The sequence below is a fragment of the Aulonocara sp. 'chitande type north' Nkhata Bay genome, linkage group LG20 (assembly GCF_057382095.1).
Source record: "Aulonocara sp. 'chitande type north' Nkhata Bay isolate Kocher_YH1m ecotype deep benthic linkage group LG20, A_spYH_male_GT1.1, whole genome shotgun sequence".
Lineage (NCBI taxonomy): Eukaryota > Metazoa > Chordata > Actinopteri > Cichliformes > Cichlidae > Aulonocara > Aulonocara sp. 'chitande type north' Nkhata Bay.
The window spans coordinates 12,849,513-12,870,242 of NC_141363.1; the positions used below are offsets into that span (position 1 = coordinate 12,849,513).

A 20,730-nucleotide genomic window follows, 5' to 3' on the forward strand; every position below is an offset into this window, starting at 1 on the left:
CGAGCAGAAAAAGCAAATGATCACGAGAGCCAATTCTCTCTGACAGATATCATTGATACGAATCAGGTTAGCTTGTTATTAAGATCTAAGGTAGTTATTAAGACCAGAGGTACTTAAATACAGGTTAGATGGTAAACCTGGAGCTGCCACTATTGGCTAGCTGAGGCCCTTACCGGGAATGCAGGTGCACTCTGTCCCTTTACAGCATTTACAGCCTTCTCCAGGCCGTCCCCTGTAATGCAGTTGGCAGAAATGTCCAGCAGCTGCAGACGAGGCATGTGAGCGTTGTGGCAATCAGCTCAGGGAGAAGGTCGTCAGACATACGGTTTCCAGAAATTCGCAGCTCCGTGAGGCTGGCCTGAAGTTTTAGGGCACGGAGGAGCGGGCCGAGGGAAGAGGCGGCCAAACCGAGACACTTGGAGTCCTGACACGGAGGAACCCCGGTCCCGAACCTCATAGCCGGGAGACACGCTTGTTCTCATCTACAGGTAGAAAGAGATGGCACTTCATAACAGAATACAAAAATGCACTTGTGTGTGTTTTATAATGCATTTCCTCTGTGTTGCTCACCCACTGCCAGACTTTGACAGGCCTTCTTGTATCGCTCAGGGAGAGGAGGGAGATCCCCACACTCTCAGAAATAGGGGTACCAAAGTGTACCAAAAAGGGTACAAATGCTTGTCGCTGGGGGTGTTCCTTTTTGAAGGACATTTTTGTACCTTATGAAGTTGTACCATCTGAAGTACAATCATGTACTTTCCTAAGACATAAATGTACCTTGAAACTATAGTACAGAAATGTTCCCTTGAAAAGGGTACAGTAGGGTACCTATGAGGGTACCCCCCCAGCGACAACCTATTTCGTACCTAAAGAGACAAAAATGTACCCCCAATATTCCAAAATATTTGGTTATTTAACCATTTATTCTCGATAATAGAATCACATCAAAGCATTTAAACAACCACAGGAATACATCCTTGATTACTTTCGTATATTGCCATAGGACATGTCAAGAAAAATACATTCATTTAAAAAAAAAAAAAAAAGTAAACAATCACATAAAGACATTAAACACCTGAACACAATGGAAAATGTGCTTGCAATCACGTCACACAGAATACCTCAAGGACACAAACAGCCTATCATCTACTAAATACGTGTCTAGAGCTTGAAAGTCTAATTCATTTCCTGGATTGAACAGGATCCAGTCATTGTCAACTGAACTTGGTAAGCATGGAAATGACATTCATAAGTGCAAGGAAGTAACAGTTTCCCACACAATACCCAACAAGTATCAACATTCAAAATATACTTGATTTTAAGGAATATAGGTATGGCTTCAGTGTGTGTATGGCCAACTACAAAAACATCCTCAAGTTCATATTTGACACTGCTGACTAGGGCTGGGCGATATATCGAGTTTTTTAAAAATATCGATATATTTTCATGCGAGATATAAGATGCGACAATATCGTTTATATCGATATAGTCTATGTTACGTTATAATTATACTTGTGGAGCCGCAGGTTTGCCTCTCTTTCGTCCACTTTTGTCTCTACGCTGCGTTACTCGGCCTCGCCTCTCCTTCACTGAACACAACTGCCCCTCCGCCATAGCTTCATCTGCAGGCAATGACAAGATGAAAGCGGAAAATCTCCGTTAGCGAGTTACCGCGGATCGCCCCGTGCGTGGGGCTGGACGGCGTCAACGTGTTAGCGAGCTAACCGCGCTAACCGGGCTGCACGGCCTAAAATCCTTTCATTTTCTCAAAACTCGACAGTGCGCCCTATGTATGAATTCTGGTTGTGCTTACTGACCGCGAACCGATTTTATGTGGTACACAGCGCTCAGCAATCTGTCAAAAAATGTTTTAATATGACTTTGCTAAGCTACGGAGCTGCACCGCTTGATGGACTGTCGGATGATTACGGCTACCGAGGAGGAGCCTCGCGGAGTGATACATACTGTGCTTCAACGTAATATTACCGTACTGTGTGTGTATAAGGACCACAAATGGCACCTGTTCAGAGACGTGGTGCAGCTGTGAAATCTGTCTCTTTGTTATTATGCTCAGCGTCTGTTAGTTTACATTTTGACTGCACAATTGTGAGCTTTTTGTTATGCACAAAAAGAACATAGTTTTCTTTTATTTATGGACCATGATTATTTAATAAATGCTGAGAATTTATTTTTGAGTAATTTTTTCATGTACATCTACGCTGTATGTAAATAAAAGTGCCCGTGTGACATCTGGGACACAGTGTGACTAAGAAATCTCTTTTTGTTCTTAACTTATGGCTTTAAAAAAAAAAAAAAAAATTGAGATATATATCTTATATCGCCATCCAGCTAAAAAATATCGAGATATGAATTTTGGGTCATATCGCCCAGCCCTACTGCTGACAGATATAGCAGACACACACTGAAGCACTTTATCCTGAAAATGCACATCTGTAAAACTTTTGTTCATTTCCAGAGCATTCTGTAAGTCACCTGGCAGAGATGAAAATGGCACACTGACACTTGTGCTGAGTGAATGTTCAAAGTCAACAAGCAACTTATCTGAAGAAAACTCCCAGCACTGTTTCATTTGATGACGATTGTTAAGAGTTGCAGTGATGTTTACAAAGTTTTTGCATTTACTCGCTAGATTTTTGAAATATTGATGCTTGCTTTCATATCCCATACACCACAAAGGGCGAAGAGGACCATACATCAAAATCAGCCTTGGGTAGTGATTAAGGTAGTGACACTTGGGTGGGGGCATATTTAATAGAGTTGGTTAAGTACCCTGGTGACACTTACTGGCAGGGGTTTGTCTCCCTGGTCTCCTATGTTGACAATGCAGTTCTGAAGAAAGACAAGTGTTTTCTTGAAGTATGCAGGGTAGGTCATGTTGAACACGAAGAAGGTGGAGAATGCTGAGATGTAGGCCTCATCCAGCGAGCGGCACGAGCAAACATCCACTCCTTCAACTGTCACAACACAGCGAAACTGTCTTAAGAGGGCAGTTGTCCAACTCTTATCCTTCATTCGAATGGTTGGGTATGGACTCGTGGGAGTATTCTGCAGAAGAGGAAGAAAAACATTAGTATACAGTATGTTTAAGCAATATGTGCCAAGTGGATTTTCAACAGATTCCTCAAATTACCTTCTTTATTTGCAGCAAAACAAAACTGTCTATTCTGATAACCTGTAAACATGGCCCCTACTCCAAACAAAAAGCTTCTTGACCAATGACTGTTGTGGTAGTGTTTGATAAGCTGCTAAAGTTTGACATAATATTCAAGGGCAAAAGCAATCACCCCTGACAGTGACAGTACCTGTGAAGAAGAATTTCCCTAAGGGGACAATAAAGGTTTATCTATCTATATAAACACCAGACAAAACCCAAGAGCACAGCAGCACTGTGGATTAACAGCAGTGTTTCCCCTACATTAGCTTAGCTGTGATGCTGAACCGCAGCTGAATTCAGCTCCATGCCAACAAAACACAGAGAATGAAACTTGTGGCCAAAGGCTATGCATTGCATCATGCATTTACCTCTCCAAGGATGATGAAATCTTCTATCTTCTCCTTGAAGATGGATGGCAAGAGAAGTGCCCCCTTGAAGTCAATTCCTAGGTCATACAGATGCAAATGCACTTCATTAGATTTTGATAGCATGCAAATTCCCATTAACATGCTCTTCACATGACACTATGGTACATCAATTATCTTTGGAAGAGAGAGCAAATGAATTGTCACAAAATTTACTATTTGTATGCGGTCAAATTAGCACCTGTAATGTCTTCAGCCAGTGCATTCTCCCTCCATGTAGACCTTCTTCAGTGGCAAATCCTTGGTCATTTGAAGAACAGCAGTGAAGTTTTTGCTAAAGCGGCGACAGATGTTGTCTTGGCAGGGATGCATTAAATCAACCTCATCACACAACTGGAAATGAAAAGAGCAGAATAGACAAAAGAATGACATTTTACATTGAGGATTTAAACTTTTGACATGTTTAAAGACACAGACTAGAGATAAATGTAAAGTACTTTAACCCTTGATCAAAAAATTCTAAAGCTAATAAACAGCTTGATTAATCAGCTAGTACAGAAAATAATAATAATAATCAGATTTAGAGACAAAAAAAAAATCATTAGCTGTTTCCCCAATCATCTTAACAATTCTTGGGTTGCAGACAGTGTCCCTGCGCAGAGCTTACAGCTCTCAGATTTGAAAATCCCAAATCCCACTAAGTAGGTGGAATGGTGCAAATGTGTACCTTCCATTGTTTAAAATCCCTTTGAGCGGGAAACAAGTTAGATGCGATAAATTTTGCTTAGAAAACGTTTTTGTTAATAGCTATATTTACATACAAGCATGTTTTGAGAAATTATTGATTTTTTTACATTGTTGTACAAGGTTAGTGACTATTTATTGATAAAGCACTGGAATACGGCGGGAAGACAGACGTTGACGATTCCACCAACAGTCTAAAATTTAGACTGTTGGTGGAATCGTCAACCAGACAAGATTTTAACCATTTAATTCTAAGGGTGCCAACCATAAATTCCAATTCTGGAGTTTTGATACCACCTTTATTGTATCCCTTCACAAGCTGAGATCTTTCTATGTAATGGGTTTTATTCCTCCACAAAAATTCGAACACATTTCTATTTATGGTTTTCATGGTATTTATCGTTTTTTTATTTCTTATATTGTTTACGTGGCGCAAAAAAGGTTGGGGACTGCTGTACTAGCAGGTTGCTGAGTAGAAATCCTTGTAGTGTTTTGAAATATACCACTTTTTCCATCAGTTTCCTTGTCAGGAAACAACTTCCTGTTCAGCAGAAATGCCTCTGGTTTCAGTGGTGTGTGTGAGAGCGTTTCAGTAGTGTGTGTGAGAGCTAAAATTTCAGTTGTGTGTGTGAGAGCTAAAATTTCAGTTGTGTGTGTGAGAGCGTTTCAGTAGTGTGTGTGAGAGCGTTTCAGTAGTGTGTGTGAGAGCGTTTCAGTAGTGTGTGTGAGAGCGTTTCAGTAGTGTGTGTGAGAGCGTTTCAGTAGTGTGTGTGAGAGCTAAAATTTCAGTAGTGTGTGTGAGAGCGTTTCAGTAATAATGTCCCTTACGGTACCTCATAGCTGACGGCCAGGTTTAAGAGAAAAAACCGAGAGCTAAAAATTGGAGTTAACTCGCTGACTAGCTTGTCAGTTTTACTACACTTCGCGCCGCTGTTTGCGCATGCGCAGCGACCTAAGCGTCAGAAAAAATCTGATGTCAACTGACTGGCTTCCCTGTATCAATCAAGTGACGGGATGGATGATAGGCTGGCATCTATTTTTTTAATGCCATGCGATCTACCAATACTACCTTTGCGATCGACTGGTCGATCGCGATCGACGTATTGAGCACCCCTGGTCTAAATAGTCCACATTTGTACCTTTCTTTGTTTAAAACTTAGCTAACTGCTAGCATTCACCCATGTTAAAGCTAGCTCTTCGGACTTTTGCTAACTCTACTGTAAAATTACACGTTGTAATTTTTATAACAACACAAAATCACACCCGACTTACCTCTAAACCTTTGCGCCTCGTCGTCTGACACATCAATGCCTTCTTCCATCAACTTTATAAGGAGCTCCTCCATTGATAACCCCCTGAGAGTCATTTTCTGCGTCAACGCTAGTCAGCGCGGAGGCGGAGCACTCACCGCTGCTGGCTTTTCAGCCTTTGGGATTAATGCGCGTTGCGAACTTGATACATGGAAATACAACATTGTGGTATTAATGCGCAGTTGTTTAGAAACCGTTATGCTGTCTTGGCGAACTATATTTGTAACTTACAAAGTGTAGTCACCGTAACATAAACATCTGCTTGACATTTTAACTTCCAAAGAACCTCGGTTTAACTTGATGTTGCAAATTCCATAAAAACCTCCCAATTAATGAACAATTCTAGGATGTAGTAAAAGCGAAAAAGTAAATGGCCAAACATAACAGTAATATGATTTCACGTTTTTGAAGGCTACAACCAAGATTTAAAACATTAAAAATTATAACTGGAACTCCAGCGAGTAGTGCGGTGCTCTGAACGGATAATTGGAGGTGAGCTTCCCTCCCTCCAAGACATCTACAGGAAGCGGTGCCTGAGGAAAGCGGGGAGGATCATCAAGGACTCCAGTCACCCCAGCCATAAACTGTTCAGACTGGTTCTGCAGCATCCGGTCCCGTACCAGCAGACTGAGAGACAGCTTTTTCCATCAGGCCATCAGACTGCTGAACACGTCATAGACACCTCAGCTTCACTACTGGAACTTCAACATTATGCACTCCACACTGTATATAAATGCCACTTGTTTTGCACATATTCAACTCTGTATATTTTATATATTTTATTATTATTATTATTATTATTATTATTATTTTATTTTATTTTTTTACTATTTAATTTGTAAAAATGTGTATACACACACACACACACACACACACACACGTAGGAAAATATTTAGTATACACATCCAGAAATGCATACACTATTATATATTGTACATATATTTATTAGTTTCAGGTTGGCCATTCTTGTATTTTGCTCGTTTGTGTTGTTGTGTTTGCACATCTCTGTTGCTTGTGGGGCTCGCACACAAGAATTTCACTCGCATGTGCTGTGCCAGTGTGCCTGCACATGTGATGTGACAATAAAAAGTGATTTGATTTGTGATTTGATTTGATTTAATAAAATGGAAATGGACCAGTTTTTTTTAACATCATTTGGTTGTGCCTGCATGTCATTGTGTGTTTTTTTTTAAAATATAATTTAACATAACTTACACAAAGGTAGGTTACAGATATTCTTTGCATCATAGGATAATTTACGTACAGAGGAGAGGACCAACAGATTTGATTATAACATGTAGCTTTTATGAGCACACTCACATCTCATATGAATTTTACAATTAACCAGGCCCATCCAGATTTTCCCATGCTGACCCATTACCACATTCTGCCACTGTCACTGCAGTACAGGTCAAAATGGTACAGATTTGTACTTTAAATTGTACCTTTAAAGGGGCATTTCTGGACTTTTAAAGGCCAGTATTGTACTTTTAAGGGAACATTTTAAAAAAATGTACCTATAGGTACAAAAATGTTCTTCTCTCATACCTCTATTTCTGAGAGTGCACGAGCAAACTTCAGCCAGAACCTGCAATACAAACCCATCAGTTATCCTGCACTGGTGCAGGAAAGTGAAGCCAAGGATTCAATCCCAAAAACTGTGATTCCTTCAGTGTCTTCTGGAAGCTGGCTCCAAAAGCAAGTCAGCATCCAGTCTGGTAATAGAAATGGTTCTAATCTTTACAGTTTCTCAGATTGTAGTTTCTCAGGCAGCTTGTTAACATAACCAGCCCTTCACCTTCTTACCAGAATCATACAGTCTAAAACCTGCACGCCTCATCTGGGTAATGAAAGATGAAGTCATTGTGGAAGGACCTAGAACCTCCATTCCTTCTATCAGTGATTTAATGAAAAGACCTCTGTGTCTATGAGAAAGTCTATTTTATGAATTTGGGCCATACTTTGCCTAAGAAAAGGAGTATGCTCACTGGCTGACATGCAAGCTGTTTCACAGTCATAGCCATCCTCTTGTCACTGTGGGTTTTTTTAAAAAAAATCCAAGATAGCAACAGTGACAACATTTGTCTTAAACACTCGTGATCAGACTTCATCAACCAATCATGGTAGTCTTCAGCATCTTTTAAATTGTCTGTGGTCCAAGTATGGTCACTTCTGGCTCTCCTCAGTGTCACCTCACCTCTTCATTTGTGTGCAGGACGGCCAGTAGCTGGTCCTGCGGGGAGAGCAGAGCGCCTTCTTTCTGCAGAGAGAGACGAGGCAGGAGGCCACATTTCTGGTAGTAACGCTGAGCTGCCTGCTCACACAGCCACGACACAGAGCAGGAGTTGGCCTCACTGGGATGCAGAGCAATGACCGGCGATTAAACAGAAATTAAAAACAAAACAACAACAACAACAACAAAAAAAACACTATACCAATCAGATTGGGATTTATTTTTATATACTGCTCAAACTTAAAAGTTTTCACCGACCTTTGTGGAACTGGGATCAGGAAGACGTCTTCCTGAACCCGGACCCTCATTCTGATTGGTGGAGGAAGTGACGTGGGCATAGGAGCAACCAAAGTTTGAGTTGGAGGCTAGAGTAAACAAAATAAAACATTCAAGCACTGTTAAAACATCTGTATTTAATGTCATCAACTCTTTGTAGAAAGACAAAGCAGAGTCTGTACTAGAGAAATCAGGAGACCTGACGAGGGCAGTATTACGCCTTTTATACCTCCAGCCTACCGTAAATTCAGTAGAAGAAGAATAGCAGCAATGGCGCCATTGAGAGATCCCATCGCGATCCTGAATTAAGTTTGAAGATGTTGGTTTGGCCGTGTCGGTTGTTGTTGCAATAATGTCTTCAGTTCAGAATCTTAGAGAGTTTATCAAGGAGAGATTAACTTCTGCTGCAGAAGAAATCTTCTCAGAGTTTGAAAAAACGATCGTCCGGTATGAGGAAGAGATCCGTCAGCTAAGACTGCTTGATATCAGACCCGGGATAAAGTCACACAATACAGGTGTGGAGGTGTGAGGGTTGCGGGATCATCGTGTGATTCACGTGGGCATGATCTAAATGCATTGAACTAGTAATACACCACAGTAAAGTGTATGAAGTTATATCTGTGCAGTGTTGAGAAGGTTACTTTTAAAATGTTTTCCACGAAAGATTACAGAATACATGGCCCAAATGGAGTTTGTAACTATTCCATTAAGTTACTCAATGTGAATAACGTATTCTGAATACTTTGGTCCGGATTACTTTATTACTTTATTACTTGCTTGTTACAACTACTTGAATGTACTATTGCTGTGTGAATTATTGCTATAACTGAAGGCTACTAGCCACCGAGCTAACATTGTTAGCTGGCTTTAGCTAAAGTTATTTCATAGACTAAAGACTGTTAGACTTGATTCATAGCATTAACATCCTGCTAGCTACAAACAATCATGTGCAGTTCTGAAAGCAATCTCAAGTAAATTTTTAAATCGTGATGTAAAATGAGTAACAGTAGGGTGGACATTAGGCAAGGCTGCAGTTTTTGCAGCGATCTCGTATAGAACACAATTTCTGTATCAGTAATAGGTTTTCTTTCTGTTTGCTTTCAGAACTGCACATAATTATTTGCAAGTAGCAGGTTGTAATGCAGCCTTCAGTAATAGTAATGAGTCACACAGCAATAGTACATCGAAGATTCTGAAGTGAGACATAACCTAGATAGCTACATAAACTAATACAAGGTAGTTGTAGTAGGCTTACGTTAGGGCTGTACAATCAATAAAGATGAGGCAGAACCTGGTAGCTCCAAACAGAAGGACCAGTCAAAACAAATTGAGGATGTTATTCCTAAATGAGGGGCTCCCCCTGTTGCATGGACATGGTTTGGTTATGAAAAGTCTGACACGGATCAGAAAACTGTACTATGGAAATTATGCCCAGACTGGTTCCCACCACGGACTCAAACACGACAAACCTCTTCGACCACCTACGCATGAATCATGTGAAAGTTTGTGGAGAGAGTTTATAGATGAGAAGCAAAAAAGAGCCATCAGGTGCTCAAAATAAACCTTAGACTCATACGTTAGAACAGGCTTTTCCCCCACGTGTAATAAATACTCAGAAAGAAAATGGCGGCCGTTACAACATATATCTAAAAATATATAGTGCATTGGTCAAAATACTCGACTCCAGGTACACGACACCCAGCTGAAAACACTTCATGAAAGTCAAGTTGCCCAATATTCACAGAATTTACAGAAAAAGCACTATTTTGTCATATATATCATTATCGGGATATATATCATATATATCATATATACACCATCGTGTAATCCATTTATTTAGAAGTAACTGTATTCTAATTATTACCAAATTATCGGTAACTATCGGCGGCACGGTGGTTAGCACTGTTGCCTCACAGCAAGAAAGTCCTGAGTTCAATTCCACCATCAGGCCGGGGTCTTTCTGTGTGGAGTTTGCATGTTCTCACCGTGTTTGCGTGGGTTCTCTCCGGGTACTCCGGCTTCCTCCCACCGTCCAAAGACATGCAGCTTGTGGGGATAGGTTAATTGGATAATCCAAATTGCCACTAGGTGTGAATGTGAGTGTGAATGGTTGTCTGTCCCTATGTGTTAGCCCTGCGACAGACTGGCGACCTGTCCAGGGTGTACCCCACCTTTCGCCCTATAACAGCTGGGATAGGCTCCAGCGCCCCCCGCGACCCTGAAAAGGATAAGCGAATGGATGGATGGATATCGGAATACAGTTACTCATGTTTTGTATTTTAAATGCATAACGCCGGTACATGTATGCCGTTACTCCCTAACACTGCATCTATGTAAACATACTTACGGCCACTTTGTTAACTACACCCGTTCAACTACTCTTTAATCCAATTCAATCAGCCAATCAGATGGCAGCAGTCCATGCATTTCAGCATATAGCGATCAGTGACGGTGATTGAAATCACTTTGATCATGGTGTGGGTGTTGGTGCCACATTGGCTGATCTGAGTATTTCAGAAACTGCTGATCTGTTTAAATTTCCAGCACAAACATCTGCATGATTTACAGAGAGTAGTCCAAAAAAGAGAAAATATGCAGTTCCCTTAAAATGACATTGAGTTCTCTGTACTCGGGTCTCCAGAGTTACCAGCTCTCAACCCAACAGAGCATCTTTGGAATGTAGTGGACCATGAGATTTGCATCATATTTATTAGTAAAATGTTAAAAGATTAGCATTAACAGCATATCTTACCTGCCGTCGTAAAATACTTTAAGCTTTCATGATCATATTCAGATCATGCTGCTGTTCATTTGTTTGTTTATTCACAGTGTGTGATGATCACTGGCAGTCACATCTAAAAATCAGACCCCAGACAGCTGTAAGGTTATCAACATCATCCAGTGAACAAATGACTATCAGTGAATGTTTCTGTGGCAACATAAAACGCAAGCTAAATTCTCAATAGGTGACCGTTTTCATCCTTCTTGAGCTTTCTTATCATCACATTAGTCACTATTTTCTTGTGTCCTTTTGTTGAACACGAAGGTCTGGATGATCAGCAGTTCTGTGACCATGAGAGGAGCTCCAGTCTCAACCAGGAGGACCCAGAGCCTCTACAGACTAAAGAGGAACAGGAGGAAATCTCCACCAATCAGGAAGGAGAGCAGCTTGCACTGAAGCAGGAGGATGAAGGGATTAATGTCTGGACCGGAGAACAGCTGGATTTGTTGTGGAAACCTGGATCACGGCTGACCAGATTTGGTATGTAAAAGTGTAATAAGCAGATTTCATAATATAGAAATGAATATGACTTATAACAAAATGTCACAAAGACACATGGCGTGCATTACCGCCTGGGATACTGCCTCACTGGAGACATGTTTTCTGTTTCAGATTTAAGTCATGTTAGCCCAGAACTGTAAGCAGAATGTAGAAAAATGTTGAGACAATGAAAACTGTGGATTATTGGCCACAAGGACCAAGTTGGAGTAGTGAGCTGTACGCCTCATAAATGATGACTTTCTGCATGTAAACAGAATTCTTCTCTGTTCGCTGCATGAGAGAGAATATTTAAATATCGCTCACATATCTGAGAGACCTGCTCACAGTGTGACTTTTTTCTTGTGTGTTCTGTCCATCAAGACCTCCCACAGCAACATGATTGTAAGGAAAATGAGGATCTGGATGACCCGCAGGTCTGTAGCCAGGAAAGGAACTCCAGTCTGGACCAGCAGAACACAGATCCTCCACAGACTAAAGAGGAACAGGAGGAAATCTCCACCAATCAGGAAGGAGAGCAGCTTGCACTGAAGCAGGAAACCAAAGGCATCATCATCTGGACCGGGCAGGAGCTGGGCATCATGTGGAACCCTGAAGTAAAGTTGCACAGAATAGGTATGCAAAACTTTAATAGATAGATTCAGTTTTGTATTAAGAAATCTAACTCATGTTGGGTCCTAATCAGACCTCCAATATACTTTATAGAGGCACATGAAGAATTTAAAGACCGACTGCAATAAGGAAACTGACGTAATATTCTAAGAGCCAAAATGTCTAGCCCTCCCAGTGTCGCCCCTGTCAGGACTGTCTTATGTTGAAAATAATTGAGTACAAGAGAGAGGAAGACACCCTACAATGAGTTGAAACGTCAGCTTGTTATTTATTCCTCCATATTCATATTTGTCATTCATATGGTCACTTTGTTTGTCCCTCCAAATTGCAGTCGTCACTCCTTCGCCTGTGCTGCGCCCCTGCACCTGCAGGCACACTTACAGTGAATATCAAATTTAATAACATATATATATATATATATATATATGTTAGGGGTGCAACGATACACAAAATTCACGGTTCGGTTCGATACTTTGGTGTCACGGTTCGATATTTTTTCGATATAAAAAAAATGTTCATGCCTTTTTAATTTGTCATTTATTAAAATTATAAATATATATTTTAACTCAAAAGTACAGTTTTTAAATTTAACCCTAACCCTTGTGCGTGTTTTTTATTTTGACAGCGAATGCGCACCTGCGGACCACTTATGTGCAGCCCTGGTTATTTAGCTTGTCATATTGCAGCCACAGAAATTATTTTGTCCATGAAACCATAAAGCTGCACTTTCTTTTTGCCTTATAGTCTGATTTGTCATAACTTCTCCGTTTTGTGGTAAGCTTTTCTTTGGCTGTCACTTCTTCACCCTGACCTGTCTTATTTGGCTCAGCAGAACTAAAATATATATATCCTGCTGCTTTTACACGCGCACTCACATAAGCTCAGCGATTCTCTGCGCGATTAAGCTGCGGGAGATTTCACTTGTCACGTTTGCATAGTAAGCTAACGATTAATAAGACGATGTCAGAGGAATTGGTGCGCAAATTATCATCACTCATAGATCAGTGCTGTCGCTCTCTATACACAGTTCGCACGATTGCAAAGTGAAAGCAAAAAAACAAGCGCAAATTCAAACGGGATTTCAATATGTCACATATTGACAGTGGCTCACCGATGCCAATGACATAATTACCCAGCTACATTTCTGAAAGAATGCAAAAGCATTGACATATATTTTTCCTTCCTACAATAGCCCGACGGGCAGGGAAGAGATAGATTTTGGTAGCCCGACTGAAAAAATTGCTAGCCCCAGGACGTCGGGCTAGCGATTTTGCGAGCCCTGTATCTGATTGAGGAATCACTCATCTTTGGAAAAGAGAGTTTATTACAGAGAAATGTCTCTTTCCAAAATAAAAGCTATACTATCCGCTTCTTCTGGGCTATATTCTCAGCAGCATATTAAACATATCAGGTCCCCATAAGGAGAATCATGTGCTAACAGCTGTCTAAATGACTCGGCTATAGTTAGTAGCATGCTTGTTGTTTTTGTCTTTGCACTAGGATGATGTCGGCGTAAATGTGCAGTCATATTCGTTGTGTTCCCACTAGTGCTTTCAGGTTAATCTCGTTGAAATGACCTTAACGCCACAACACGGCAAATCTCCGTTAACGAGCTACCACCGATCGCCCCGTGCATGGGGCTAGACGGCCAACACGTTAACGAGCTAACTGCGCTAACACACTAGTTCCCACCCATGTAATTGAGCATTGCATGGCACATCCAACATACTGTTTTACTTTAGTCCATGACTCGCTTAGTGGAGCTGTTCTCATCGAGACGACCCCTCCTAACTACAGTTTTATCAGTGAGGCCAGGGTGAGCAGGAGAGGAGGAGGGGTTGCTGTCTTATTTAATGAATCATTTCAATGTAAGCAGCTATCTCCTGGAAGTTTTCAGTCTTTTGAATATGTGGCTTTACAGCTGAAGGCCCCGTCCAAAGTTGTGTTTCTTAATGTTTACAGGCCTCCCAAATACTGCACAGACTTTTTTAATGACCTCAGTGAGCTGCTGTCTGTGATCTGTGTTGATTTCGACTGTGTAATTATTGTTGGGGATTTTAACATCCATGTGGACAACCCTCAGGACAAAGGGACTAAAGACCTGAGTAACACTCTGGGCAACTTTGGGCTGACTCAGCATGTAACAGAGGCCACACATAATAGAGGACACACTCTTGACCTACTGATCTCCAAGAGCCTGAGCATTTCAAACATTACTGTGTCTGATGTGGGCTTATCTGATCATTACTGTGTTTTCTTTGAAAGTAAAATCTCAGCCCACACAAATATATCAACAGCAGTGATCACAAAACGGTGTATAACTGAAGACAGTAGTGAGATCTTTAACCAGGTCTTCCCATTAACACCTGACCTGTCCAAAGGTTCAGTCAATGAGCTCGTCAATAGCTTCAATGCAAAAATGTTAAATGTAATGGATACTATTGCCCCCATTAAGGTGAAGGTTATCTCTGGAAGGAAAAAGTCTCCATGGAGAAACTCCACACTAGTGAAAAATGAAAAAAGAGAGTGTAGGAAAGCTGAGCGCAGATGGAGAAAAACAAACCTCCAGGTTCATTATGACATCTATAAAGAGAAACTTCACAATTATAATTTACAACTGAGGAGTGCAAGAAGGTCCTACTTCTCTGACATCATCACTAAAAACAGCCATAATGCTTGGGTCTTATTTTCTACAGTTGACAGGCTAACAAACCCTCCTGTGTCAGTGGCAGCTGAACTTCATTCAACCATGGCCTGCAATGACTTTGCCAAATTCTTCACAGACAAAATCCAAAAGATTAGACAAGCAGTTGGTACACCAACAGCAGATCCAGGATATGTACTGTGTCCACCGAAAAACTGTTTAAACACCATCAAAGAGTTTCACCCGATTAACAGCAAAGACCTGGAGGACATCTTAGGTCAACTGAACTCCTCCTCTTGCTGTTTAGATGTCCTGCCAACAAGTTTTTTCAAAAAGGTCTCAAAGACTTTAGAGTCAGACCTGTTACAGATCGTCAACTTTTCCTTAATGTCAGGTGTGTTTCCAGAACCACTAAAAACTGCTGTAATCAAACCTATACTGAAAAAGGACAATCTTGACAAGACACAAATGAAAAACTACAGGCCGATCTCAAATCTCCCATTTTTAAGTAAGATCATTGAAAAAGCAGTTTCTCAACAGCTCAATTACTTCTTAAAACAGAATAACTGCTACGATGCCTTCCAGTCAGGTTTTAGACAGAACCACAGCACTGAAACCGCTCTGACAAAAGTGTTTAATGACATATGTCTGAACACAGACAGTGGAAAAATGTCAGTCCTAGTTTTGCTGGATCTCAGTGCAGCATTTGATACAGTTGACTACAACATATTACTCAAACGACTGGAGAACTGGGCAGGTCTCTCAGGAACTGTACTAAACTGGTTCAAAACATACGTAGAAAACAGGAAATACTTTGTATCAATAGGTAACTTCACATCCGAGCAGACAAGTATCACATGTGGAGTTCCCCAAGGTTCCATCTTGGGACCCCCTCTGTTTAACATTTACATGCTCCCACTGGCACAGATTATAAAGAACAACAAAATAAACTACCACAGCTATGCAGATGACACACAAATATATATCACAATGTCACCAGGAGACCGAGGCCCTGTACAGGCTCTTGGTAAATGCATTGAGGAAATTAATGACTGGTTGTGCCACAATTTTCTCCAACTAAACAAAAACAAAACTGAAGTAATAGTCTTTGGCGCCAAAGAAAAACGATTACAGGTCACCAGAGAACTTCAATCTATACATCTAAAAACCACAGACCAGGCGAGAAATTTGGGTGTAGTGATGGATGCAGACCTAAACTTAGAAAAACACATTAAGACAATAACAAAATCAGCTTACTATCACCTCAAGAATATTTCAAGGATAAAAGATCTGATGTCTCAACAGGACCTGGAAAAACTAGTCCATGCATTCATTTTTAGTAGGCTTGATTACTGTAACAGCATCTTTACAGGTCTACCTAAAAAATCAGTCAGACAACTACAGCTCATTCAGAACTCTGCTGCTCGAGTCCTCACTAAGACCAAAAAAGTGGACCACATCAGTCCAGCTCTGAGGTCTTTACACTGGCTGCCTGTCCGTCAGAGGATAGACTTTAAAGTTCTGATGCTGGCCTATAAAGCTCTGAATGGTTTAGGACCAAAATACATCAGTGACCTCCTAACCCAGTATGAACCTTCCAGATCCCTCAGGTCATCTGGATCCGGTCTTTTATCAGTTCTCAGAGTCAGAACCAGACACGGAGAAGCTGCATTCAGCTTTTATGCTCCTTATATCTGGAACAAACTCCCAGAAAGCCTCAGATCAGCTGAAACACTCAGTTTATTTAAATCCAGGTTGAAGACTCACCTGTTCTCAGCTGCATTTGAATAAAGCACCAAATCCACACTTTTAAGCTTAAATTTCAAAACTTACACTAACTACTGATCTTATCTATTTCTGATTTTATCTGTCTTGTTTGTTTGTTAATTAGTTAAGCTTAAATTTCAAAACTTACATTAACTACTGATTTTATCTACTGTTCTGATTTTATCTGTTTTGATTTTATATACTGTTTTGTTTGTTTGTTTGTTTGTTAAGTGGGATTAGAGCTCTGGGTAGCTCCCCAGCTGGGTCTAGACTGGGTCTAGAGAGTATTTTAAATTCGGGGAATTTAAAACAGAAAGTAGCTCGTCCACAGAAGGACTGGTAGCTCCCCTTACGATAAGGGTTCAGATCGCGCGAACAGGTGTGGGATTAGAGCTCTGGGTAGCTCCCCAACTGGGTCTAGACTGGGTCTAGAGAGTACTTTAAATTCAGGGAATTTAAAATAGAAAGTAGCTCGTCCACAGAAGGACTGGTAGCTCCCCTTACGATAAGGGTTCAGATCGCGCGAACAGGTGTGAAATGTGTGTGTTTAGTTAGTTAGTTTGTTTGCTTGTTTTAATCAATTTTAAATCATGCTTTTTATTTGTTTTTGTTTCTAATGTCTCTGTAAAGCACTTTGAATCACCTTGTTGTTGAATTGTGCTATACAAATAAATTTGCCTTGCCTTGCCTTGCCTTGCTTACCTTCAGGGTCATACGTCACATGAAAACCAAAATAATTCCAAACGCCAGATCTGAATGAGGGTGGGGGAGGTTCATGTTGCAAGGAGAGCTTAACTTCTGTCTTGCTAGCTTGCCCTGCGCTCTTCATTCTGACTATGCTGTCTGTGTTGAGCGCTCAGTGGATCTGCGTTCGACTACTCCGCCTAGGCTGCACTGTCGAGCGCAGATCCACTGAGCGCTCCACACAGACAGCATAGTCAGAAGGAAGAGCACAGGGCAAGCTAGCGAGACAGAAGTTAAGCTCTCCTTGCAACAGGCAAATTGACCCTCATTCAGATCTGGCGTTTGGAATTATTTTGGTTTTCATGTGACGTATGACCCTGAAGGTAAGCGAGTCATGGACTAAAGTAAAACAGTATGTTGGATGTGCCACGCAATGCTCAATTACATGGGTGTGAACTAGTGTGTTAGCGCAGTTAGCTCGTTAACGTGTTGGCCGTCTAGCCCCATGCACGGAGCGATCGGCGGTAGCTCGTTAACGGAGATTTGCCGTGTTGTGGCGTTAAGGTCATTTGAACGAGATTAACCTGAAAGCACTAGTGGGAACACAACGAATATGACTGCACATTTACACCGACATCATCCTAGTGCAAAGACAAAAACAACAAGCATGCTACTAACTTTAGCCGAGTCATTTAGACAGCTGTTAGCACATGATTCTCCTTATGCTGCTGAGAATATAGCCCAGAAGAAGCGGATAGTATAGCTTTTATTTTGGAAAGAGCCATTTCTCTGTAATAAACTCTCTTTTCCAAAGATGAGTGATTCCTCACCAATTCCTCTGACATCGTCTTATTAATCGTTAGCTTACTATGCAAACATGACAAGTGAAATCTCCCGCAGCTTAAACATGTGAGAGGTTGATCGCGCAGAGAATCGCTGAGCTTATGTGAGTGCGCGTGTAAAAGCATTTCAGTTCTGCTGAGCCAAATAAGACAGGTCAGGGTGAAGAAGTGACAGCCAAATAAAAGCTTACCACAAAACGGAGAAGTTATGACAAATCAGACTATAAGGCAAAAAGAAAGTGCAGCTTTATGGTTTCATGGACAAAATAATTTCTGTGGCTGCAATATGACGAGCTATATAACCAGGGCTGCACATAAGTGGTCCACAGGTGCGCATTCGCTGTCAAAATAAAAAACGCGCACAAGGGTTAGGGTTAAATTTAAAAACTGTACTTTTGAGTTAAAATATATATTTATAATTTTAATAAATGACAAATTAAAAAGGCATGAACATTTTTTTTGTATCGAAAAAATATCGAACCGTGACACCAAAGTATCGAACCGAACCGAACCGTGAATTTTGTGTATCGTTGCACCCCTAATATATATATATTGGGGGTGCTAGTAGGTGTTAGGTTCAGGGAATTTACGCAAATTTGCACGGGGTTAGTAAATCTAGTGGTAGGGACTTGCACCAAGAAAAAAGTCAGTATTTCTAGTGTTAACCATAATGTAAACCAACAAGAGGCCACCAGACAGGAAAACATACAAAGAGACTTTAAGAGAATGCTAACTGCCCCAACAGTACTGACCTAAGCCTAATCTTAAAAGTAGAGAGGGTATCTGTCTTCCGAATCCAAATTGGCAGCTGTTTTCACAGAAGAGGGACCTGAAAGGTGAAGGTTCTACCTGCCATTCTCCCCAACTTTCAGGTAATGAATGGTTAATCTAAAAAATAAACAAAAAAATACTGCAGTGAGTGTCCTGTAAAGTTTTTAACTAATTTTAAATAAACTTTTAAATGTTTTGTGCACTTTGATTAAAAATTTTCAGGGATACGACTTTGTTTTGTTTGATTATATATCGTCTTTATTTTCTCATCGTAGATGGTCTGTTTATATTATTTGTAGAGTTTGTAAATGAGCAGCCAAAATGGTTTTCACTGAGTCAGCAAAACTGTTTCTCCCCACAACATGATTTTCATTGGTATATCTAAGCAACATGCTTACCATGTGGAGATTTGCTAATGGTTAAGGCAAAAAATGTATGCTTTTTGATCTGTCCCTTCAGATTTTCCACAACATGACTGTAAGGATGTGGAGGGGCTCACAAATCAGCAGGTCTGTAACCAGGAGAAGAACTCCAGTTTAGGCCAGGAGGATCCTTCACAGATTAAAGGGGAACAGGAGGAACTCAGTACCACTGAAGAGGAAAAACCGCTTGTACTAATGCAGGAGACTGCAAATTTTCCATCTCGTGAAAAAAGTGACCACAGTGAATCAGAACCATGCTGTGACCAGTGCCTTTCTCACAACTCTTCTGACACAGATGAGGATGAAAGCAAGGATGGTAACTCACACAGAAATAAGTCGGAGCAAATCGTATCAGGCTTGTCAGTTCAAAATTCCAAGACAGCTAAGTTATGTAGAACCTGTGGGAAAAGATTTATTTGGAAGTCAGACTTAACTAAACACATGCGAATTCACACAGGCGAGAAGCCACATTGCTGTAGTAGTTGTGGGAAAAGATTTACTAGGAAGAGTCACTTGAATATGCACATGCAAATTCACACAGGTGATAAGCCACATTGCTGTAGCACCTGTGGGAAAAGATTTACTAGGAAGAGTCACTTGAAGAGACACATGCGAATTCACACAGGCGAGAAGCCACATTGCTGTAGTAGTTGTGGGAAAAGATTTACTGTGAAGGGTCATTTGAATATGCACATGCGAATTCACACAGGCGAGAAGCCACATTGCTGTAGTAGTTGTGGGAAAAGATTTCATGTAAAATCTAATTTGAATATGCACATGCGAATTCACACAGGCGAGAAGCCACATTGCTGTAGCACCTGTGGGAAAAGATTTACTAGGAAGAGTCACTTGAATATACACATGCGAATTCACACAGGTGAGAAGCCACATTGCTGTAGCACCTGTGGGAAAAGATTTACTAGGAAGAGTCACTTGAATATGCACATGCGAATTCACACAGGTGAGAAGCCACATTCTGTATTACTTTAGTACAGTTGAAAATGCATTTCGGAAACCATCCTACATGCTAAGTTTCATTCTTAGAAAATGGTGATGGCAGATCACATAAACAGTGTTTGGATCATTTAAAAATGAGCATTCGGAAAAAAAAACTTCATTTTGAAAAGGTTTTCAGAAGCTCAGTTTCTTTTTTCACACATGGACAAGAAAAAGTGTTTGTCTCGCAACATGAAATGTTTGCACCTTTATCACATTTTCTGACATCATTTTTTATTGTTTATGGGCTTTGTCTTTACTGAAGTTTCTTCATTTTCTTTGGCATGGCCTCAACAGTGCTTGAGATATTTTTGGGTCTTGACATAAAAGAACTATTTCTCAGAATCACACTTGGAAATATCAGTTTAAAAAAACTACCCGTGTACATGCGGTAGCCTTTATTGAAATCAGTTTTTTCTCTGAAGTTCACAGTTTGAAGGTGTTTAAAGCATGAGACAGTTTACTAACTGTACACTGTTCGCTAACTTGCACACTGCCAGAACTCCTGTTGGGATTTTGTTTTTGTTTTTAATGAATTTATACACTAGATTGACATTAATGGGAAGTGCTTTGTAGATGGAAAGGGAATATTTTAGGGAATGACAATGT

General features: G+C 40.6%; 1 protein-coding gene and 1 long non-coding RNA gene across 4 annotated transcripts in view; one reads left to right on the forward strand and one right to left on the reverse strand.

The window, feature by feature from the left end:
* Positions 1-274: 274 nt before the first annotated feature.
* LOC147305279 (uncharacterized) lies at positions 275-5,689 on the reverse strand. 2 transcript variants are annotated; one of them, XR_015126618.1, is made up of 5 exons: positions 5,557-5,689; positions 3,782-3,933; positions 3,544-3,620; positions 2,806-3,066; positions 275-482 (listed from the first exon to the last, which is right to left on the reverse strand). It is a non-coding gene; the product is annotated as an uncharacterized LOC147305279 (long non-coding RNA). The 2 variants fall into 2 exon arrangements; XR_015126617.1 differs by lacking the exon at positions 275-482 and having other exon boundaries at positions 587-3,066.
* Positions 5,690-8,409: 2,720 nt separating this feature from the next.
* Positions 8,410-20,730, forward strand: part of LOC147305280 (uncharacterized) — a 63,294-nt gene continuing 50,973 nt past the window's right edge. The window contains exons 1-5 of one of the 2 annotated variants that reach the window (XM_086278277.1): positions 8,410-8,618; positions 11,150-11,365; positions 11,747-11,998; positions 19,163-19,212; positions 19,252-20,086. In XM_086278277.1, the coding sequence (XP_086134403.1) occupies positions 8,456-8,618; positions 11,150-11,365; positions 11,747-11,998; positions 19,163-19,212; positions 19,252-20,086 (1,516 nt within the window). In that variant the 5' untranslated portion in view covers positions 8,410-8,455. Of the gene's footprint in view, positions 8,619-11,149; positions 11,366-11,746; positions 11,999-19,162; positions 20,087-20,730 lie in introns of both variants that reach the window. The other variant, XM_086278276.1, reaches the window with a different exon arrangement.